This window comes from Pelodiscus sinensis, chromosome 4 (genome assembly GCF_049634645.1).
Source record: "Pelodiscus sinensis isolate JC-2024 chromosome 4, ASM4963464v1, whole genome shotgun sequence".
Classification (NCBI taxonomy): domain Eukaryota; kingdom Metazoa; phylum Chordata; order Testudines; family Trionychidae; genus Pelodiscus; species Pelodiscus sinensis.
The window spans coordinates 112,290,268-112,315,238 of record NC_134714.1 but is presented as its reverse complement, the minus strand read 5'-3'; the positions used below and the strand labels follow the sequence as shown (position 1 = coordinate 112,315,238).

General features: G+C 40.8%; 1 protein-coding gene across 1 annotated transcript in view; it reads right to left on the bottom strand.

Annotated features, from left to right (window-relative positions):
- Positions 1 to 724: 724 nt before the first annotated feature.
- OTOG (otogelin) overlaps positions 725 to 24,971 on the bottom strand; it is a 172,790-nt gene continuing 148,543 nt past the window's right edge. Inside the window, exons 47-56 of the mRNA XM_075928087.1 lie at positions 22,371 to 22,472; positions 21,774 to 21,872; positions 21,256 to 21,296; positions 19,949 to 20,024; positions 17,679 to 17,857; positions 16,293 to 16,397; positions 15,849 to 15,968; positions 13,612 to 13,657; positions 3,529 to 3,608; positions 725 to 2,334 (exon numbers count right to left, since the gene is read on the bottom strand). Of these exons, the coding sequence (XP_075784202.1) occupies positions 2,134 to 2,334; positions 3,529 to 3,608; positions 13,612 to 13,657; positions 15,849 to 15,968; positions 16,293 to 16,397; positions 17,679 to 17,857; positions 19,949 to 20,024; positions 21,256 to 21,296; positions 21,774 to 21,872; positions 22,371 to 22,472 (1,049 nt within the window). The 3' untranslated portion in view covers positions 725 to 2,133. The remainder of the gene's footprint in view (positions 2,335 to 3,528; positions 3,609 to 13,611; positions 13,658 to 15,848; positions 15,969 to 16,292; positions 16,398 to 17,678; positions 17,858 to 19,948; positions 20,025 to 21,255; positions 21,297 to 21,773; positions 21,873 to 22,370; positions 22,473 to 24,971) is intronic.

Sequence of the window (24,971 nt, the reverse complement as noted above, 5' to 3'; positions counted from 1 at the left end):
TTTCTAGGAAAGTCACTTTTCTTACCTGTGATTCAATTCCCACTCTTCTGTTTCTCTGTTGTATTGACTGCTTGCAATCTGTATCTGTCTTACATATTTGGAAAGTAGATATGTAGGGCAGGGAATGTTCCACTACAATGGAAGTTAAAAAGAATTGCTCCATCCTTAATAAGTGAAGCATTAAAGGAATTGATTGTACTACTGTTGTATTGAAAGAATGTTTCTCTGTTTGTTTCGGGTAGCATTTACTCATTATAATAATTCAATATTGTTTCACAGTTTGGGAATAATTTATTTTTGAAGGAACTATTCAAAGATAGGTCCATCACAGACAGCTTTGTCTCTCTAGAATACGGGACCATCTATTGCTGAGGATCAGGGGACAAGTCATCTTATGATATGAGTGAGAAGCAAGGATTTATTTTTATTTTGAATAAAATGTGAAATTTTTGAAATCTGAATTTTTTGGGATGAAAATATGTTTGAACAATTTAGAACAGGAAGAAAGCATTTTCATGAAAGTGTTGTTTAAAAACAGAATTTAAACTCTTCTCTTCTACAGCTTGGTATCAGACCATCAGACGCTTGGACTATTAATATTAGCTTCAGTAAAAAAAATAAATAAATTGTGAGTACTTTTGAAACAAAAATGTAAGTACATATGCTATAAAGTTAAGCAGTTGTTGATATTAATAAGAAAAGAAGTAGTAACAAAATAAGCCTTCCTGTTGTTTATTAGATTTTATAGGAATGACATGTACAGCATATAAAAAGTATAAAATAGCAAAATAACAAAAATGTTCATGTGATGAATGTTTTGTTAAAACCATTCATTGGATTAACAGCAAAAACCAGCTTTTTACAATTTATTATGCAACAATACACTTCTAGTTTTTAGTTCCTAAGCTTAAAATCTTAGCAGCTCTTGTAGCTTTACTTCTTAAAATTAAAGCAATTGGAATTTTACTGTGTTCAGATGGCATGGTGAGGGTTGGTGAACAAAATATTTGGTTTTGTTATATCAAAAATATCAATTACTGCAAGTTTTAAAAGCAATTTTGTGAACATTGTACTTGGTAATTTGAACATTTTGCAACACAAAAAATATCATTGGACATAGGAAGTCAATTTTTATTGACTTATAATTTCTCTTTGTTAAAATATACATGGGACCAATTATAATTTTGATTTTCTTTTGTCTTTATGAAAATGGCATATTCTTAAAAAGGTCACAGCTCAGTGTAAAGTTGATTCTCCTAAATAAACAGTATAAGACACATTTAACTTGTGGTATGCTTTAGAAGACAAGGGTTTGTTTAGATAAAGTGCATCTATATAACTGTAATGGGAAATTTATTTTTTCATTGATAAACTTGTATGTTTTCAGTTTACATCATACAGTGGATATGTTGGATAAATCTAATACCTATATCTAAACTGGATAACCTAAAAAAATCTGTATTTCTTCTACATTACACATCTAACATAATGGCTTAATACTACAATGTAAAATACATTAGAAAAATCAAAACTTATTACCAGGGAATATTATATATACAATTACCAGTTTTGAAAATCTTCTCTGGTAAAAATTTCTATAATTTAATTACTCATGCATGCCCTATTTGCAATATCAATTTGATTTAAACTGAATATTTTTTAATATCGTCCATATAATGTTCTTCCATAGTCATCAAGCACTATTGTGACACGCTTAAGATCTTATACCACTGCCAAGACAGCTTATATATTAGGTATTTAAAACAGTTTTGGGTGGCTTTCAAAGAATGGATCAAACCTCCAGAAATAAAATATAAAGCATTATTCCTCTGATTGTCTCTTTTCAAGGAAATCTCTTTCCTTTTTATGTTGGCACATATCACAAGAACTCTTGAGATGATTCCCAGAAGTGAACATTATAATAATTTTAGAAAGGGATGATGCAAATCCATTATTTCAAAATGCAGAAGAGTCCAAAACAGCTATGCTTCTTAATATTAAACAATGATACTATTCAGTGGATGGATAACTTACTTTCTAAGGAAAAGATGTAAAAGATATCTTTATCATACTGAGAATAATTGTATATCTTCCAAAGAGTGACTCACTGGGTGCTCTTTTTGTAATGCTGTCTCAAGACCATTGGCAAGAACAGTCTGTAGGTTCTTGGATTGAATAGTTGACCCATGTTGAGTTGCCACTGCAGTACAATTGCACAGTTCGTCTTTGTAACCCAAGTTCCCTGCAGCATTTGCAGAATCTTGCATATGTGTTGATGTTGTAGTTATAAATGCTAGCAGAAGGGCATTTTCCATCACATGAAACAATGTTTACCTGTTAAATGAACATTTTAAAAGGATCATTGCTTTTAAATGACTAAAACACCCTAATTTGGGATTTTCAGACGCCAAAGGAAATTTAATGGAAGCTCAACGGCAAACTACCTTATACTCCTTTTAAAACCTCATCCAATGTGAATAATAATATGATTCAGCGAGGCCCACATTTTATTCTCACTGACATCAATAGGAATTTTTCCATTGATTTCCAAAAGACTGATTGGGTCAGCAAGCAACATACTCAGCTCCAACAACATGATTTCTGAGGTTTCATTTCGAAGACTTCACAATATTAATTTGGCCGATGCACAACAATGGCTATTTCTTTGCTACATTAGGGAGCAATGTTCTGGAAAAGAAATACTCCCTAGGAAAACTGAAGAACTTTACTCCAATACTGGAGCAGGCACTTACTATAACATTCCCTGCGTGATTCCTTTGTGTCCATGGGCCATCCCTTCTATTCTGAACTGGAAGGGACCTTGAGAGGCCATCAAGTCCAGTTCCCTGCCCTCATAGCATCATCCAGATGATCCCTGACAGGTGTCTGTCTGACCTGCTCTTGAATATCTCCAGTAATGGAGATTCCACAATTTTGCTAGGAAATTTATTCCAGTGTTAAACCACTGACAGTTAGGAAGTTTTTCCTAATGTCCAAACTAAACCTCCAATGTTGGATTTTAAGTCCATTGCTTCTTGTCCTATCATCAGAGGTTAAAGAGAATATTTTTTCTCCCTCCTTCTTGGAGCAACCTTTAAGATATCATGTCCCTACCCAGTCTTCTCTTTTCCAAACTAAATAAACCCAATTCTTTCAGTCTTTCCTCATAGGTTGTGGTGTTTTATCTCCTATAAAGTGCTGTACACCTTCAATTCCTATTAACTTCAGTAGTAGACAAATGCTCAATGCTTTGCAGATTTGAATCTGTATTTCCCATTCTAAAGATACAGCATAAGTGGTATTTGAGATACTACTGCATTGTAACGAATAGTAAATATTGACTTTTTAAACTGATGACCACTGCACGTGAGCCACTGCAGATCTGTCTGTGATACAGGCCAATTCCAGCCCTTATGCTGAGTCAGAAAGAGAATGCATACAATGACAGAGTTAAATTCCCATCATGTCTTTTCTCATTTCCACCTTTCTTTATTTTTTCCATTGAAACAAATTATGATAGTTACTTACGGGTGTGTTACTTCTGCAGTCATTCTTGCGGATAGTCATTCTAACAGTCACTTTTTTACAAAATTTCCCATCTTCTTTACCTGCAAAATGTACATTGATTGTAAAATAATAGCTAATAATTCTAAATATTTCAGAAATAGCAACATTCCTATAAGTGTGATGGGCTAAAAGGATACCAAAAAAAAAAAAAAAAGATATAAAGAGTATACCACAACATATACCAAAATCTCTTTGACAAAGCTATATAAACTGTAATTTGTATTTAAATTTTGGTTTTAAAATCTATAATTACAATATTTGATGTAATTTCCACTGTATCTTATGCATTCAACTATATTTCCAATGCATTTATTCCATATATATACATTTTTAAGGACAAAATCCATAAACCACTTAAGCAGTATTATAGCCTCTGTCATTCTGAAAATGCATTACTTCTAGTACATTGTTTTCTGAACATGAAATGAAGTAACCATTCCTTTGAGAAGACTATTGATGGTACTTTTAAATACATTTTCTGCCTTATAATTGTTTAATAGTTTTATTTCATCAAGGTTGCAACTTTTGGTAATAAACACCTTACAACACAGGAATTTGCCAACTACGAAGGGCTTAGGAGAAGCTCTGTGTTTTCATACTTTCTGTGTAAAGAAACAGAAAAGCATCCCTTAATAACAAGATAAAATACTCAATTCCAATTTGATCCGTATTTTAATTTTTACTAAAAAGATACAAAACATGTAGATATATTTTAAAATATCTATTTATACACACACACACACACACACACACACACACACACACACGCACACACTGAACAAAGTGTTAAACATAATTAAAGGGGGGAATATTGAATAGTTGAAGAAGAGCTAGATCACGCAGCAAGCTCAGTCATTTCAGGAATGAACTAATAGCATCTGAATGCAAAAAAAAAAAAAAAAAAAAGATCTTCCTGCTGGAGAACCCACATCACAAAGAAGATCTATAAGAGAAATCACACGTCCCTTCTATTTGTTGGACTATTGTAGTTTTATGGCACCTATACTGTGTTATTTACAGAGTCATATTATAGAATGCTTAGGTCTAAATACATAAACAGATTTTGACACCTAACTGCCACTTTAGGTGCCTAAACCCAAAATTTACCTCCGAGCCCCAGCCCAGCAGTCATATAACTATTAGAACATAAATTTCCACAGTAGTGAAATTTCCAATGAAAGGTCCCCATGGCACCTAAAAATCTACCGGCAAGCATACACACAGCCACCTAAATCCTGACTCCTGGCTCCTATTTCATAACTAAGACCTGGAAATTAGGTAATCACTAAACCTAATCCAGGAGGCATTCTCAGAGAGTCGGACCTACACAAAATACAACAGCTGGAGGGGTGCTTGGTGTACCTCTTGTAACAGGGGTGGCAATAACCAGCCCATGGGCAAGACATGGTTTGCCATGATTAAACACTGGTGGGCTGCCAGACACTTTGTTTACCTGAGCGTCCATCGGTATGGCTGCTCCCAGCGGCTGCGATTCACTATTCCCTGACAATGGGAGTTGCAGGAAATGGCATGGGCCAGCCACTATAACCATGAAAAGACCCAAGCCCTGTTACAATGACTATTTTGGTTATACAAAATAAATAGCTTCAACAAGAGAGACTGAGACAGGGCCACCTCAGAATATCCCATAGCTCAGTGGTTAAGGCAGGGATCTCAAACTCTTGACCCACGGGCCAATCCCTGCCACAGCAAGTGACCAATCTGGCCCAGGACTCTTTGTGAGTAGGGGGGGCAGGGCTGTCGATTATTGGCCCTCCAAACCCCATCCCTTCCTGCCATCGTCCCGCCCTCTCCCTCCCATGGCAACCCGCCCTCCAAGAATCACTGGGGCAACCTCTCGCAGTGCGGTGGCAGCGGTCAAGCCCCTGCACACTCCCCTTGATGGCAGGAGCCATGAGGGAAATGGAGCACATTGAGCAGACTCACTTGCTCCATTTCCTCACAGCTCTTGCCATCACCAGGTGTCGTTATCCATGCTGTTTCCTGGAGCTCCCATTGGTTGGCAACTGCGATCCATGGCTAATGGGAGCTTCAATTGCCCATACCTGCGGAAGCACAGGTAAATATAACAGTAGAGGCACACCAGAGGTTAATCCTGGTGAACTGCCACTGTTTTATTGCCCAACCATGAACTAGCCCTTAGGCCTCATAATACTCTCATCTTATACATCAATGCTGCCTTTCATCTCAAAACTCAGGATAAAACTCTTAATATTATTATTCACAGGAAAAGAAAGACAAATTTGGTTTGCCCAAAATCATGGTTTATGTCATGGCAAAGACGGGGTTAGAATATGAATCCTAGTGCTCAGTTATGTGCTCTCACCACTAGGAAATACTTCTTCTTTAAGAAATGCAAATTTAAGTTTTGAAAGACAATTGACACCAAGTACAGCAGGGTTTTTTAGAATGTGGATTTTTTTCTAAGAGGATTATTTCCTCCTCTTCATTTTCCAGTAGAAAATAGCTATTGACTACTGTAAAAGAATCAATACATTGTATCGTGGGTAGGATAAAAACACATTGAATAGGCATGCAATTAGCCCACTAGGACTGTCAAACAGAGAAGAGATAAAACAACATTTTAAAAAGAAACAACTCACCGTTATTTATTTTGTCTGCAAGGAAGTGGTCACTGACCAAATGAATAATATCCCAAAATCGCCAGTTATATTCTTGCCCTTTGTTTCTCTTAGCACACAGTAGTTGATGCTCAGGATGGGAAATTCTTGAGATATAATTATGGCTATGAGTTAATCTTGGCTGCTCTGCAAGTGTGACACTTCTTGGGAACAAGTACAGAATGCAGTGTATTTGCATGCATGTGTTGATGGTTCTTAGTAACACTTATTGACAGACATACATAGTTTTCCTTCAAACAACTTTCATATATATAGCGTATGACATTGTAGGTAACTATATGTACTGTAATGAGATTGCTTTGTATATTTTGTTTGGTTGAAACACGATGTTTGAGTGCCTCCAATAGATTCATGGGTCCTCTGTAACTATATATACTATAATATGTACTGTAACATTACTGAGGGCCACATTCTGCTCATTTATCTGGGTATGACTACAGATGAATGACACAGACATCAGTGGAATTTTTCCAGACTGACATCAGTGTAATTTGGTGCAGAATCTGGCCTTCAGTGAAGTTACAGCACATATCATCATGTATATAGTTACAGTCAATCCTTTGTTAGGTAGCAAAGTGTACTTGTGTTTTCACAAGATGCAAGTAGTGAAGATTGGCATTAATTCCATGTGTTGTAAGGCAGATTTTTACCATTGTTACTGTCTGTCTCCAATTATTATGGTATATATTTCCCATAGACTGTCCTGATTACAATATACTAGAAAATATGAGCTGCTTCTTGAACATATGCCACTAAATGCCATATAATCTTCTAAAGAGTTATTTGAATAGCAAGCTTTAATGGGCAAAGCAATTAGTCTTTATGTTCTACAGCAGTGGTGCGCAACCCATGGGTCGCAACCCCCAAGGGGGTCACAGATGTCTTCCTGGGGGATTGCCATAGCGGTGGGCATAAGCCCCAGCCGCCTGGATCTAAGTGCCGTGGGGCCACCAATGGCTGGGCCAGCCCCTGGCTGGCCAGATTTAAGCGCCGTGCCGCCACACTGCTCAAATTACCTTGGGGGTCACAACAGAGTACAATAAAATATGGGGGTCGTGGTTGAAAAAAGGTTGTGCACCACTGTTCTACAGCACTATAAACAATAGGATTAGTCAACTTTTTAAATGTAGCAAAACACATGCAGCAAACTAAACACTATGCAAATGCTTACTACCAACAGTACATTGTTGGCTAACAACAATGCACTGCCCATACAGTGCATAAAGAAAAAACAAAAACAAAACACAGGTGAGCCATTCTGAACAATAAGAAGTTAATACTATGGTGCAGCTTTTAAACATGATTTGATGACATGAGGCCTGATGCTCCTATCAGGGAGTACATCGTTGGAAATCAACAATGGTGCTGGTTGACTTGTTGCTACTGATTTCCAATAAAAAGTACCTGCATTACAGGTAGCCCTAGCTGTAGGAGGGCCTGGGCTAACAGGAAATGGGAACAACAATGACATTCTGGAACCTGGTAAAAATATTACATTTTGAACAAGTTACACATAAAAGAAATGGGGTCCCTCTATCCTTAGTCAACATTTTATGGTCAGACCCACTCATGTTTGAAAAGGGTACTTAGAAAAAGGAAAATAACTGAAAATGTAATTATGTTGTCTATGATACAGTAGTTATTAAATATAAAACATCTTGAAAATAAAAGTAAGGGTAGGAGGAACTGAATATTGCTTAGATACTTGTGATTTGTTTTTAGTTAGTATTCACCCCTCATTTACCTTAATTGTAACTCCGATGACCTCAGTGAAACATTCGATTTTATTAAAGGACAATGTTTAAACTACAGTTTTACTACAAAAATTAAAGAGCAAAATCACAGTGACTCATCAGGACACGGTATTTCAAATGAAGACAAGATGCTAGTGACCTTATTCATTAAATGTCTTCTGTTGTTATGACTGATCATGAAATTCTTATTACTACAAGTTTTTACATTCAATCTGGGCCATATGATTTTACAGTAAATGCTGGATCAACAAGCTTATACAGATATAAAAATCGGTTGCATTAAAATACTAATTATGAATTTATTTTTATCCACTGAAAAATATGAACAAATATTACACATTGTACATGCAAATGTCAAAAGATGTGGCATTATTTGCTGGCTAGATTTTGTTTCAAAAAATTAAGCCCTGAAGGAATGGTTCTGTTTTGCCTAAGTCTACAACATTTTAGCCTTTCTGGAAATATAATATCAAGTGATTTTACCAGTCATCAAGAAACAACATGGCTTTTTTTTAAAGGCTTGTGAAAAGACTGCTTGTCCATTAGCTGACTTAAATGACAGCAAGTGACCTGAGATATAAGGTCAGGGGAGAGAAGGGCAGTTGGAAAGATTGATTAGAGTACAGAGCTGGGGGGGGAGGGGGGAACGTATTTCAGAACCAGGGACAAGTGTCTGTAACAGATTTCTGACATGCAAAGGATAGAGCCCATCAAGACAAAAGACACCAAGAGCCTTTTTCCTCTTCCCCTAGTTAACAATAATGTTGGCAGAAGAATCTGATCTTCCCTACAGTGCTTTCCAGCCACCACTACCCCAGAACTGTAATAGTTAGAAACACAAGGAACCTTATCCAGCTATCCAACTCCTGCTGTAGCAGCTCTTCAGCTGGTAACCCCTGTGCGGGAAGAGAAAAGGATTGAAATCCAAGGAGGGCAGTACAGGGAGGCAATGAAGTAACCTTCTGCCACTACCAAAGATTTCTGTGTTTCTCTTCCATGGAGCAGGTTTGTGGCTCCTTCATTCTCCCCCATCAGCACCCCGAGCCCTGGCACACTTAATCCCGGCTATCATCAGAATTGATTATGCTGATGTGTGGGACTCTCATTTCTCTTCTTCTATGTAGGTCTGGTAGTACCATTTGCTATTGTGGTTGCCTGACATCCCATAACACCACCTTATTCTCAGTTGCCTATAACTTTGCCAAACATTAATGATTTGTACTGCATTTGCCTTGCCAGGTGTCTGTGTCAGCCTGAAGGTTTTTTTGAAATATTGAGACAAAAAGTTCAATGATTTCTGAGAATGGAGCTAAAGAAAAATACCTGGTTTTGCCCATGTTAAAAGGTCTACTGACATTTTTTTAAAAGGCTCTAAAAATCCTCAGGCTTTGGGTGAGAAGGTCAAAATTTGGCAGGGCAGTGGCCTTTGGCTATCCTGATGAAAATCTGCTTGCATCTGGTTGTTTTAAGCCTTTGAAAAACTGCAGTTCCCACATAGCAAAGCTTGCTTAGATTTTTGTGGCTGAATTCCCTCAGGATTCCAGCCACATGAGGCAGGACTTCCTTTGCAATTGCAGCTCTGTGCTGCTACAGGCCGTGCTGAGTCTGGGTACAGTCACCAAACTGAGAGCAGGGGGACAATCTCTCCTATGCTCTCAATGACCTTCCCCTGCTGGGCTCAGGCAATGTCGAGGAAGAATCTGCCTGATTTTAATATGGCAGGGACAAGAGCCCAATCTGCATGAGAGGCAGGAAAAGTGGATTGGGACAAGGATCCTCGAGAGGATGCGGGTGGAAACTGACGCTAGCAGAGAAGGGGAGAGGAAAAGTGGTACTGGGACAGAAAGGGAGATAAGGACTGGGATTTGGAGCCTGCCGAGACGACTGGGTTTAGGAGGGTAGAATGGAACGGAAATCCAGGGAGGTGAGATGGGGACTGTTTGGACAGGGGAACCAGTGGGAGTGAGAATGAGATCAGATGAGTAGCCAGGGAGGGTGACTGGAATTGAGAACTAGTGGAGTGAGAGGGACGGAGGTGAGGGGGGAGTGGAGACAGACCTGACAAAGACACAAAGTGTGTGAGGAGAACTGGGTTTGTCTGGGCAGAGAGACTGGGACAAGAGGATGGGGGAATGAACACAGAGTGAATAAAGAACGAGGGAGGGAATGAGTCAGTGGTGATTGGAAACAGCTGCTAAAGGTCAGGATGGTGGGGGGGCGGGAGAGAAAGAGAGAGATCACACCAGGGGTCAGGACAGGGGTGGAGCAGGGAGATGGACTGGCTGGGCAAAGATCCTGGGGACTAGAGCTGGAATTTAGAAGTGGCTGGGTAAGGCGCCTGAGATTGGAGGCCAGAGACTGTATGGGGAGTCCATATGGATGAGACTAGGACTTGCCGGGCAAGGAGACTGAGACTGGACTGAGGAGCCTGAGGAGCGGAGGCAGAGACTGCCAAGGTTTGGAGAACATGACTGGGAGGAGCAGTGTGATGCAGGGAAGACAAGACAGGGACAGGTTGGAGGGGAGGTGGCTGAAGGGATCAAGCTTGGGGGAATGGTCAAAAGAGTCTGTGCCCTCTGGAGTACACTCCCCTCCAGAGCCTATAATGGAATCCACAATTCCTGGGGCTCACCATTTCTGAGAATGGAGCTAGGGTCTGAGCCCCAGTGGCAAAGCATCCCACCCCCTCTAGTGATGGTCCACACACAGAAGATGACAATCTACTGTGTAGTTCAAGAGCAGAGATCTAGGTGGTAGCTCCAAAGGTTTCAAGCCTGCTGTGTCGATATGATGCCATACAATGGAATTGCTAATAACCTTCCATTCCGGCTCTGGAGAGGCGTGTGCTCCAGGGGGCACAGACTCTTCGGCTCAGTTGCTGGGGGTACCTTTCCCAGATCTGAAGAAGAGCTCTGTGTGGCTCTGAAGCTTGCCTCATCCTCAGAAACTGGTTCAGTAAAACACACTTCCTCTCATACCCTGTGAAGACACTATGGTGTTCTTCAGAATGTATTCTGGACAATTTAGCTAAGTATGCAGCTTCGTTAAAAGTCAATTACTTCAAAATTCTGTGAATTTACAATTTCCATTGCATCCTTAAAACCTGTTCCTAACAAACTGAATGAGATGCTTTGCAATAAATGTGTGGTACTGTTAAATTATAACATGTAATTGTGCTCTAGAGAAAGAAGACTTGAGAATTCTCGGATACTGTGCTGATCTATGAGATCATGTAAGCATGAATGAGCTGAGTGTTGTTAAATGGAATTCATGTAGTCATGGGAAAATCTCTTTTTATTGCCTTATCTCAGGGCTAGAATTAATTGTATTTAACTGCTATCCTGTAAAATATAAATACCACCAGATTTCCCTCTCCTCTTTTTTAATCAATAATTTTCCTTCTCAGAAAAACAGATAATTAGTTTCTAATTTAAAAAAAAGCAAAGTAAGGATAGAGGAAAAGAGATCAAATGTTTATGTTTATATAGTAAAATCTAAAATAACCCTATATAATATAAATCAACACCATGTTTGGAGGGAAACATTACAGTTTATTGTAATATTTCTTATGTCCCTGTAAGCAATTACATGTGATACAGACAGTTAGCTAATGTTTGTGCAGTACCTTTCATATGTGTAGTCCCCTTACTAAAGGGGCCTCTGTTTTATTCTAAAAAGACCCTGTGTGCTACAATCCAGACTACAATTCCCATGAGCCCTTAGAACAAAAGAGGTAGGAGGGACTCTTGTGAGAGAGAGGAGGCTCTCTCCATGTGCTTGAAGAAGAGGCCTAGCAGTCTGGGACTCTGCCTTGCAGTTTGGAACCAAAGGGGGAGCCAGGCTGCTGCCAAGGACATTGACCCAGTGCAGGGGCTGTTGGAGTGCAGCTACTACATGCCTGTTGGAACTGGGAGTTAGCAGGCTGCTTCCTATAGGCACAGCATGAGGCAGTAAGTTTGGGCCTTGCTGGAAGGGTGCTGCCTGGGACACAGCTGCTGTTTAGCCTGGACCAAATCCTCACTACAGCTGCAACATCAGCGCGCCAACGCAAGCAAGTGTCTGGGACTGAGTCTAAGGGTGTACACGCTCTGGGGTGGAGTAACTGTTGTCTAGTTATATAAGCTTCAGTTATTGTTATGTGTTTTGTTAATGCTATTCCTTGCTAATCTGTTAATCCCTGTTTAATTAAGTAAAGATGGTTTATTTTAAAGTATTCTATTAGATGTATATGATTTGTAGTTGTTCTGGAGTTAGATCCAGCTTTATGTTGGAATGAGTATATTCCTGGAGGCTCTCAAGGCACCAGTGTGTGTACAAGGCCAGCCAGGTGGAGGCACCACCACTTTACATTCATTGCCAGCAAGGGGGTGGATAGGGCTTTCCCCAGCTAAACACCATCACCACTGGGGTACTCAGGATCTCTTTTGGGTTAAAACACCAGGCGCCCAGGCACACCTGTGAGTGTGACCTGCTCCCCAGTAACCCGGGGAGGAAAAAGGGGGTTACATATGTAACGTACCATTGAAGTGAAAGAGATGCTTTACACACCTTAGAAGTCACTGCCTTAAGTTTCATGATTGTATTCTACCTTCCAAGCAGTTGGGGAACTTTACTGAAGCAGAAAGAAAAAATATTTATTCTTCAAAATAAAGATTAAAGCTTCTAAGATATAGAACATTTCTTTCACTTCTGTTGTACTTTACATGTGCAAGGTGCTGCATAAACGTTAGCCAACTGAGTCTCTCGATGTTCTGGGGTGTTTGCTTGCTTAAACACTACTGTGAGGGTGATCCTCTTCATTTTAAAGATGAAAAAGCAGAGATAGAAAAGGCAATGGCCATATTATGCCAACCTGGCTCACGTGGATTATTAGTTCAACACCTTAGTCCACAAGTAGTTGAATTCATTTCTGTGGAGCTACTAGATGTGTGTGGCACTGTGCAGTGTCAGTAAAGTGGAGAGCTCAGGGTAGACTTTAGGATTTGCTATCTTCTAACCTGTTAATCAGCCTCCCAAGATATACAGTCTCTCATAACGGTAATCTACATAGCACATGACTCCTCAAACTCCATTTTAGTCTAGTCATTTGCATATGAATTGTAAAATAAGTTTAAATAATATTTGCTATAAACATCCATTTATTTTACCCATATTCAAATTTATATTCATTTAATTTTTTTCTGGAATGAAGAGAGGATTTAAAAATTATGTTAAAGGAAACACAGAGAGTTTTATTAAATGGTTGTGACTTACAAGTTCAGGCAAGAATACCTGAACAGATAAGAAACTGATCTGGAAGGATTAAAACAGAATTAAACATGCATTTGCAGATTAATGTAGAGAAGACTGATGCACTTCAAAACCATTAGGCCAAGTCCTAGCGTCATTAGAGTCCATGGCAAACTATGGCATTGGATTTCATAAGTAAAATATTAGACAATACAATAGAGCTTGGGTCTGATCTCACTCCATTAGTTCCAGTCAATATAATCCTGAAAAGTACTAGAAAAGTCATCTTTCTTCTAGGATCAATGAGGTCAGAATCAAGCCATCATTCAACAGTAAGCCAGACTTGCTCCTACTACAATCACATTAAAATGGACTTTTTTGATTCCTGATTCACTCACATGTTTTGCAGCATCCGTCTAGAAAGGGCACGACATAACCTCCAACCTAAACAAAAACCAAAAACATCAGAATAATTTCTTTATCATAGCACCTACATATCAGTGTTATTGGACATGGCTTCCTTTGTTCTATACAGATCTACAATTCCATGCAGCCTCACTACTTTCAACGGGTGTGGATTAGAGAAGAAATTGACCTTAGATGATCTAACTTGAGTCTGTTAACACATGTGAATATATTCAGTGGCTGTCATTAAATATCATCATTCACCAATAGTTACCTCAGTGGTACCCGAACAGAATTCAGAACAGAAAACAACAGTGGGATCTCAGATTTTACCATGTGATTCTTGAACTTCACACATTCTTTATAGACCACAATTATAGTCACAGAAAATTAATCTTGAGTTAGTTCTCATAAAAAAGAATTCTCTGTTCAACAAAAGGCCCACTCTAGCCATAGCTCACTGACTATGACATCATAAAACGAAGCACCAATTGAAACAATGTAGCCCAGAAGCCACAGGTACCTCTCCAAATGTGGGTCTCCATCAGGTCTCTCACAAGGTGATCACTGACAAAACATTGAAACTTTCTGGCTGTCAAAAATTCCAAAAGATGAAAGAAGGAAGAAGACTTTTCTACTAAATGTATTTTGCTCTTAACCCTCTTTGCTCTTCCAATATTGCCATTTTAGGAGCTATAACAGAAAGTATCTTCTACCTATTGTGCCCCTTCCTATCAGCTAGGAAGAGGTATTACAGGTGCACAGTTCCTTTAAGACCCTTCCATTCACACCTCACCACACAATTGGGAGAAAACTATACAAGATCATTCCCTACAGTACATTTCCTTGGGTATGTCTACACTACCCCGCTAGTTCGAACTAGCGGGGTAATGTATGCATACCGCACTTGCTAATGAAGCCCGGGATTTGAATTTCCCGGGCTTCATTAGCATAAGCGGGGAGCCGCCATTTTTAAATCCCCGCTGCTTCGAACCCCGTGTAGCGCGGCTACACGGGGCTCGAACTAGGTAGTTCGGACTAGGGTGCCTATTCCGAACTACCGGTACACCTCGTTTCACGAGGAGTAACGGTAGTTCGGAATAGGACCCTAGTCCGAACTACCTAGTTCGAGCCCCGTGTAGCCGCGCTACACGGGGTTCGAAGCAGCGGGGATTTAAAAATGGCGGCTCCCCGCTTATGCTAATGAAGCCCGGGAAATTCAAATCCCGGGCTTCATTAGCAAGTGCAGTATGCATACATTACCCCGCTAGTTCGAACTAGCGGGGTAGTGTAGACATACCCCTAGTTACTTTGTCCAGCCTAGTTTTATACATTCATGGTCTCCCCTCCTTTGTAAAACTATAAATCACAGCCTCATACATCTTGCTATAGGATGATTTTCCTGATATGCAACCTAAATTTTCCATCATTTTTATGCTAAATTGCCATATACGGTACAGCAGTTAGAAAAGAGAAGTCTATGACTCAGTGCCCCAAGCAGCCAGTACTCCAATTCTCCATCTGGGAGCCGACTAACAATAGCTTACCTGGGACCCATGAAATCCAGCTCCACCGTGAGGCTTCAGCCCTGGGGACTGATTGACAGAGTCCCAGAGTGACTGAATGACCCACTGGCCCCACTTAAGCCAACAGCAGGAACAGGAAGCTGTCTGAGCACCTGGGTTCCACTGTGCTCTAGACTGCGTGTTTCCTGCTCCTGTCTTGATTTCCTGGCTCCTGAGCTGGCTTAACAAATGGCAAATTATTTGTGGTTCCTCATCTCCAGTTTGTCTTCTGCCTCTGAACCTCTGCTTTGATGACCAGAGTAACTCTTGGCTCCTGTCTTCTGGCTATTGACTCTAGCTCTGACTAGGTCTAGTTGCCCATGACCTAACCATGACAATGATTAACCAAGAAGTGCCTGCAGGTTTGGACAGCTGTGTCAGGCTAAGCTTATTGTTACAAACTTGCTTGAAAGGGGGATACATCCTCTCAGAATATGCAGTGTCCATTACAGTTTTGTAGCCCAGATGGCTTGCTGACCCAGAAAATATGTAAAGTTTTTGTATAGTTAGAGCACTTAGTGCAGTCACAATTTTGTTTTGAAGGATCTAAGTTGAAACTATAATGTTTCCCCTTCTTGAGAGGATTAGAGGATTTAGAGCAGGCAAAAATAAAACTTCAAATGCAAATGAAAACCATGATGACAAAATAAACTCTAAACACTGACCTTCACACATTCAGTTTCGTTAAATGGTGGGCAGCTGATGGAAGATGTAATTAAAACAGGTCCTACTGCTGTGGTTGTGCAGTCATACTTGACACAGTTTGAAATCCAAGAGGTACCAGGCTGTATAAAAATTGTAAAATGTCACCATTACCAGAGCTTGGAACAAGACGTGATATTTTTATTTTTGAAAACAATTGCAATTAAACACAATCACAGCTGAATTAATGCAAACATACTTCCTGCAAAAATACAACTTAAATAGAACTTTAAAGCACAAAATTGTAGTGAAGATCACTCAAAAGTGTATTGTGATCTATTTCTGTGATACAGAAAAGAGCCTATTTTCTGTTTGGTTATACTTTTTTTTAAGAATCATCAATTCATTCTCTATTGTTAAAACATAAATAAAGCCAAATATGTCCCTCAATACACCTGGAAACTTACTTTAAAATTGGAGACTGTTCCATTGCTGAAAGTATGGACACAAGATACATTCTTACAGTGACCACAGCATGTTGTTAAATCTTTTGGAGGCTCATACACTTGATTCTGCAAAAATCAAACATGTTAGTCCTGCTATATAATAAGAGAGAGAGAGAGTAGATATTATAACTGTTTTTAATATCTAGATACCATGCCATGGGTTAGATTTTTCAGGATGGTATGACATTTTCAGAATTATTATTTTAAATTTCAGTATACAGCTTATATGCTCAGTTTTAAAAGATGTTGAGGGAGCTTGATCCAGCTTTCATAGCCATCAATGAGAAGAGACTGACTTTGAGAGATGAATTGGGCCCTTTGCAATTTTTAAATAGTGCATGTAACTGCTCATCCAATATTCAATGTGCATTGTAATCAATAGGTATTCAGGAAAATTCATATACTAAAGACATGGAGAAAGTTTTTTGCTGTGAATTAATTCACAGTATTTTGTACAAAGACAAGATGACACTTCGAATGTGTGTGGAGGACAGGAGGATACACAGTCCATTTTTACAGGATTTCCAGTCAAGTTTTTCTTAATTTTTATAAATATTCAGTGAGAGCCAATTTCTCGTTGGCATTTATGCACCAAAGAAGCAAAGGAGAAAGGAGAGGAGAAAGCTGGGTAGACATGTTCTATTTCTTCTCTATGAATTTATATCTCTCATCATTAGTGTTACACACAAGTATTGGCTCTTCTGAAACCAGAGATGTGCCCCAATTCTGATCACCCTTGCATTCTGTGGAAACTCAGATCCTTGTCTGAACTTTCAAGCTTGCTCCTACTTCAATACTATTACTACTACGACTACTACTACTAAAAACCTATATAAGCATCTCTGAGGAAGTTCAGCTCCAAATGTGGATCTGAACATTGTGGCAAAGGCTAATCCCAACTCATAGCATGGCTGTTCCACGTGTGCTCTATGAGTACAACTGAAAGGAGTTGTTCTGGGGAGAAGTCTAGGGTTGAAAAGTTAAATCTGCTTAATTCACCATGCATATGCTGTGATCCATCTAGTCTATATATCCCCAACTCATGTAGGTTACTTTTGCAAAAAATAGTGTACACAGGAAAGCGCTGCAGAGGCCTAGGACAGCCATCATAAAAGCACTGAGTTTGCAGTGTTAATTGGAGCCAGATTTTGACTTTGAGTTTGCATTATTATTAATAGTACATGGTTTTAAACAGAAGAGGTGCCCTAGACCGTTAAGGAAGGAGCTCATCATTGGTTAATCTCATTACCCCGTTCCTATTAATATTATCTGTTAACCAAAGAAAACTCATAGTTTATCCAACATTACCGAACACAATATGAATGTCTAAATTTCTGAATTTCTTACAGCTTCACACTTGATGACACAGTTTATCCAGGAGATATTTATCCGATAGTATTTGGTGGCAGGATCAATCATGTTTGTACAATAAGAAGTGTGGCAAATGCCATCCGGTGTGCGTTCCACAACTGTCTGTCCAGGATGCAGTACTCCTCTCTCGTTATTCAGACACACCTTGTCTCTCACTGCAACAGTATATACAATGATACAACACACTCACACCAATCACTTTGGTTTTACAGCTAAGCAAAACGGAATGTTTATTACAGAGTAACCTGCGTGACAAAGGCTAATGTGGTGTTTGATATCTCTTTTTTTTTAAAAATGGGGAGTCAGATCCTCAACTGAAGGAAATTGGCATGGCTCCATTGACTTCAATACAGCAATACCAATTTACATTAGCTGAGAACTTAGCCCTATAGCTTTAATAAGAATCTTTAACTGCATTCATGACAGTCCCAAAACTGTACCTACAAAAGTCATGCCTGAGATGTAGAAATGGATAGAATATTCCATTAATAGGAGCCTTAAAATGACTATAGGCAAAAGGTGATACATTCAGTGCTTAATTTATCCCAGGGATAACTAAGAGCGAGACCCAGGACTTCTAGGATCAGCTGTTCATAGCCCCGGCACCACTGGTTATGAAAGCAAAAACAATGCTTGAACGCCAGTACCTAATTGGTTAAACCCCTGCACATCTTTCATTACACATTATGCACTACATAAGCTCCTCTGGCTGTGTACATCTGGGTGAAAGAGAAACACCTTGAAATGTATACCGTGGAGAAGAAATGCTGACATACAATCTTATTAAAGGCCATATCCAATGTGCTTCACACATATTGCAGACTGGAGATCTGCAGGAACTGAAAGCAGAGACTGTGACGGCACGTCAGGGACCCCCCCCCCCCCCCGATCCTGCACCCCCGTAGTAGCCAGAACAGACTCCGCCATCCAGTAGAATAGAGAGGGTTTATTGCTTCTCCAGGATACAGCACAACATAGACGTGATGCCAGGGTGCCTCAGACCCCTTAGGGTAGGGGGTCCACGAGGAGTAACGGTAGTTCAAATTAAGATCTTTAATTCGAACTACCTACTCCGTGCCATGTGTAGCAGTGGGCACAGAGTTCGGACTAAGGGGGATTTAAAAATGGCGGTGCCTGGGAACATGCAAATGAAGCCCGGGATATTTAAATCCTGGGCTTCATTTGCAACTCCGCTTGCCGTAATTATCCTACCTAGCTCAAACTAACGAGCTAGTGTAGACATACCCTAACAGATTGTGTTTCGTGGGCAGTAGTGTGCTTTGCATCTGCCCTGTTTCTCTTTGAAACCGGACTGGATCAAAGTGAATTAACAAACAGTTAATGCATGTCAGCTGGGCGAATGCAGGCAGTAGTGCATGGCAGGCTAGCACAGGGTAGAATCACTCCTCAGCTTGCCAAGAACAAAATGTTTGTGTAGACACATACCTAGACTAGTAAGAACAACATGTCTTTGCCACAGGACAAATTGACTCTGTCCAGACAGGCACACACACCTGCAACCCCTTTGTAGTGGCTCACTGAATTCCTGCTCCTCAGAGCAGCATTACTTTGAGACCCTTCTGGCCCCATTTCTGAGATTGATTCTGCACAGCATTGAGCACTGCACATGTTTAGCTTGCAGTGCCTGGGCAGTGATCTCATACGGGATCAAGGAAACTACTCCAGGGCTTATGAATCTACTTTACATGTTTTGCTAGGCTGAGGCTAGTGCTCAGTGCTGCAGAACTGAATCCTGTGAGGGGAATCATGTTGCTAAATCAGCTGTTCATCCACATCTCATACTGCCTCCAGGCAATGCCCCCGATTGCCCTAGCTGGCTTGCCTGCTGTAAGAATTCCAGATACCCAACTATCCAGTTAGTGAGAGACCCTAACATATTCCCTCCGCATCTTCTACCTCATCCCACAACCGTAGGGGTACGTCTAGACTACATGCCAATGTCCCCAGAGGCATATAGATTAGGCTACCAGGCATAGGAAAACGAAGCGGCGATTTAAATAATCGCTGCTTCATTTAAATGTACATGGCTGCTGCGCTGAGCCGACAAACTGCTGATCAGCTGTTTGTCGGCTCAGCGCAGTAATCTGGACGCGCGGGTGTTGACATCAAAGGCATTTGTCGACCACCCAGGTATGCCTCAGAAGTGAATGGATGGTCCCTAATAGGTGGTCCCCCCCTTAGCACTGTTGGGATACATCTTTGATGCAAACTCTTTTCCTACTTACCACACTTGTACTTAGTACAGCCACAAACATTCTCTTTGCTGTTCTGAAACTGTTCATCTATCTGCAGCTTCTCCCCCTATCCATACAAAAGAAAAAGAGATTAAGTGATGTCACAAATAAGTGTTTGTCTGATTTTTCTCCTTTAAATTTTCACTTCAGGGCTAAGTAGCACAGTTAACACACTAACCTGGAATCTTTGTATCCGCAAGTCATCTAGAAACTGTGACTTACTACACATTTGTTTACTTTTCCAAATTGAGAATGATTATAACTGTCAGTATAAGAAGAGTTTGAAACTGAAGTGGAAAGGCTATGGCAGATCAAGACTGAAATGCAGTGTCACACCTCTTAAGGGAAGTCTGCCTACTGTATGAGCCATGTCTTTAGCTGAGAGAACTCCATTGATGTGAATGGAATTACACCAACAGGGAATATGGTCCTACATTTTACTTTGGCCAATTTTCTTTCCTATATACTAAGATTAGTTAATTCACCCCTTCCTTTCCTCATTCCAGATGTCTAAAAATAGCTTTATTGTTAGCTTTTTCTAAATAGTTTCAGCTTTAGCTTTTTCTAAATAGTTTCAGAGGAGTAGCCATGTTAGTCTGTATCTGCAATAACAACAACGAGTCTTGTGGTACCTCTAAATAGTTAACTATATTTCATGGAGAGAAAAATACTATTTCTACCATTATGATGCCAAATTACATTTATCGTTGATTATTCCAAGGATAATATATTTTTCTGGATAAAATATTCATTCTGAATTCAAAATGTATTCATCCAGCAAAGTAATTAAGCATATGCCGAATCCTACGCACAAGAGCAGAATTCACACAAACAGTTCTAATGAAACATGATTAAGTGGTTTGCTGAATCAGAGCCTGATGTTTAAATATACTGACATATTCATCATGACAGGAAAGTGTTAAAATAATTAATGATAAGTTAAGTGTTTAATTTCTGATAGAATAAAGACCACTGATGTGTGCATGCAATTTCTGGGTAGGTACATTTCAAAGCAGGATTTGATCCTAAAAGAAAAAAAGCAAACTGATATGTGCTAGTCATTTTAGTTTGCTTATTTTTTCTCTCAGATTTTAAACTGGTGTGTCCAATTGCAATTGAAATGTTCATGACTAACATTTCAGCTATATTATGCCATAATTATTTAATATAATCTATCTATCGACTAACATTTAAAATGGGGAGAAAGTTACAGAAGTTCATCATAATTTACTGATGCTTTAAATATTTTTGCTAAGAAAATTCTAAAATAATTCATTTTAACAACAGAGATTCCATACCAGTTTGCACTGAGGTTTAGTGATTGTGTCACATGAACACTCTAAAATAAAACAGAAAAACAGACATTATTATTCAGAAAAGTATCTTTCCATTTGCATCAAAACAAAACAGTGTCAGAGACCAGAAACTCTAGAGGTCCTGCAGACTTTTGAAACATATCTCCTGCTGAACCCAATACTCTGGAGACAAAACTGCACACGGCATCTGTTCTAGCCTGATTCCCAATCCTAAATAAATGGATCCCACAAACCATTTTATCACTTATTTTATGATCTCCCTGAAATAACAGCAACACCAACAAAAAAGGTAGATCAAGAAATTCCTTGCTTTGCTCTGGCTACTCCCCATTTCATCTGCACACCAACCCCTCTCTATGGGAGACGTATCCAAAAGAGCCTGTACCCTCAGCCAGTTACCAGCTGAATAAGTGATTATTTTATAGCCTCCAAGCTAAAAGGCCACAGATCTTGCCAGATCAATAGGATCTAAGAGTTAAAATGAAAACAGATCATTTTACCACATGTCCGATATGGACAGCACTTTTCTGGGCTCCAAACTTCCACCAACGACATCCCCAGTGCACACTGAAATTCATGGCAACGGTAGGTTTCACAAACTAAAAAGAAAGAAAAAAATACCTTCAACATGCAATTCTAAATTTTTTGTAAATGAACAGAAACAGGAATCACAGGAAATGAACTGCTCACTCATGACAAGCTCCGGAGAATATCTAGCTTGTAAAAATTGTTGACCAAGATGAAATGCTAGATAGCAGTTGATAGATATATAAAAGGTAACCACTCAGGGACGAGAGTATTGCGTTTATATTTGTTTTATAATGTTCTGAGTTAATCAATTTAATCTCTATTGTTTAGTGCCAGGAAAGACCAGTACCCATCCATGACATAGATGCGTAGATGCAGCTTTATGAATACAGTAGTTTAATCATTGAAAGAGTACAGGTTTAGCATTAGAGAGAACAGATCATATGCCAAACAGGAAAGATATATCTAATCCACCACTTATGGCACTGAATATTTATTACTCAGAAGTTTGGTGCAGTGACTCTAATACATTCATTTCAGAATCATGAAAAAAAGTCAAATTAACTTACCACACTGATATGCAGGGCAACATCTATCTGTAGTGTTGCCATCCACAGTAAGCACTTCTCCTTCCTGACATTTTGGTATCTGATCAGAGCAAACCCCGCATGCTGAGGAAGACAAAGATTTAAATGCAAGAAAGGAAGAGAACTGAAAATGTCAATGAAATGCAGCACACAAGAACTAACTGTATTTTTTCTGCAGTCATTCAGCTGTCTTACAGCATCTTCAATCTGCCTGAACTTAGGTACCGCATACCCTCGCTATAACAAACCCCTAGAAATGCAAGCCATTTATTCATTTCTAAACAGCAGCAATTTGTTTGTTATAGTGAAAAAGACCTGCCCTAGGGGGAGGGGCAAGTTTACATCCTCCAGGCCTGTAGTGGGAGCTGACCGTAGAGCTACAGCCGGGGCAGACAGTTCTTAGCCCCCTATCATGGCCCCAGGGCCAGAGATGCTCTCAGTGGAGCTCCAGGTGGGATCTAGAGACCAGGTTCACTATGGCTCAAGGTTCATACTTATGAAAGGCTTTGTATCAAGTGTGTCCTGTATCTCTGGTTCCCAACAAAAAGCCTGTTTCATCTGCTTACTTGAACTTGCAGCAAAATCACAATTTTTGATTCCACAAGCATTTCTAGTTGAGAAATTGATTACTTCAATCACAGATAGGACAATGGATGGTGAAGGAAGGAGTGCCATACTGAATACACAGCTTCCATGCTCACAGAGCAAGCACAGAAAGCTGTCAACAATGAAAATGACTTTGATCCAAATCTATGGAAGGTAGTACCCAGGTGGTAGTCCTTACTGAAACCCCAGCTATTTAACAGGCTTTCTTTAGTTCATTAAAGGTTGCATGCAGACTGCCAGGCCAGGAGATTCACCCCCTGTGCTCCACTGAAATTAGGAGAGTGCAAAATGAGAGAATATGCTTGAGGGACACATATAGGACAGTTTGCAGGCTATACAGCAAAGATCTTTACCACTGCAAGTGGAAACCTTGCAGGATCTCAAGAGTGCTATTTTATTATTGATCTACACCACTGGTTTTCAAACATATTTGATCGGTCCCCCCTTCTTTGTGTCTCTAGTCATTTTTGTACCCCACTTCCCCCTTCCACAAGTACATATACTTAGGCCCACCGACTTGTGGGGCAAAGAGGGCAGCTGCACTGTGACCTGGCAATTCAAAAGAGCCTGGGGCTTCTGGCCACCACTGCCACAGGGGCAACAGTGTCCAGAGCCCCAGGACCTTCAATTGCTGCTGGAGCACCATGCGGCATGCTTCAAGCAGCTCTCAGGGCCGGCTAGCGGGTATGGAGCCCTGTGCTGTGTGCTCCAGGTGGGGCTGAAGGCTGGCTCCCCCAGCCCTACCCCTCCAGCCCGAGGCTCCACCCCTTCTGGGAGCACAGAGCCAGGCCTACCTACCTTGCCCAGGGGCCTACTAAGTCTGTCAGCCCTCCTGTGTGTACCACCACCCAGTTCTGAAGAAGCACTGAAATCCAGGTGGCAAGGTGAACAGTGATACCCACCAATACCTCTTTTCAGAACACACTCAGTGCCCTATTGCCACCCTTACTTCTATGCTGTCATTGCCGCCGCAGCAGGGCTGACAGGTGGAGCCCTGCCACCTCCAGGTGAGGGAATGGGGAGGAGAGTCCAAGTCCAGATAGCAGAGCTCAAGCTGTTCTCTTTATAGGTACCTCCCAAGTGTGCACAGCCTTTCCGCATGAGCCCACCCACCCAGGGCTGGCAGCAAGAGCTCTTTACAAAAAAGCACACAGTTCATGCCTCCCTTGACACATTCCTGCCCCTCCCTTGGGAAGCCCACTCTAGGCCAGCCTTCAGTCCCCCTTCCATGGAATCCCCAGTCCTGCTAGAACAGGGTATGTCTACACTACCCCGCTAGTTCGAACTAGCGGGTAATGTATGCATACCGAACGTGCTAATGAAGCCCGGGATTTGAATTTCCCGGGCTTCATTAGCATAAAGCCGGCTCCACCATTTTTAAAAGCCGGCTTGTTCGAACCTCGTGCCGCGCGGCTACACGCGGCACGGGCTAGATAGTTCGAACTACGTAGTTGTTCCGAACTATCTGTACACCTCATTCCACGAGGCGTACAGATAGTTCGGAACAACTACGTAGTTCGAACTATCTAGCCCGTGCCGCGTGTAGCCGCGCGGCCCGGGGTTCGAACAAGCCGGCTTTTAAAAATGGCGGAGCCGGCTTTATGCTAATGAAGCCTGGGAAATTCAAATCCCGGGCTTCATTAGCACGTTCGGTATGCATACATTACCCCGCTAGTTCGAACTAGCGGGGTAGTGTAGACATACCCACAGTGTTTCCCAAACTGTGGGCCGCGGCCTGGTACTGGGCCGCGGCCTGGTACCGGGCCGCTGGAAAAAATAGCGGGCCTCAGCATGGCTGGTGGCTGCCGGCAGGGCCGGCCTTAGGCCAATTCGGGTCCCACTCCCCTGAACCCGGAAGTGCTGTCGAGTTACAGAGCTAGGGGCCCTGCTCCACCGATATGTGGAGCTGAGTCTCTTTCCCGCTCTGCCTGGAGCGGGCCCGGGCCCAGGCCCCGGCCTCAGCCCCCGTGTGCGTCC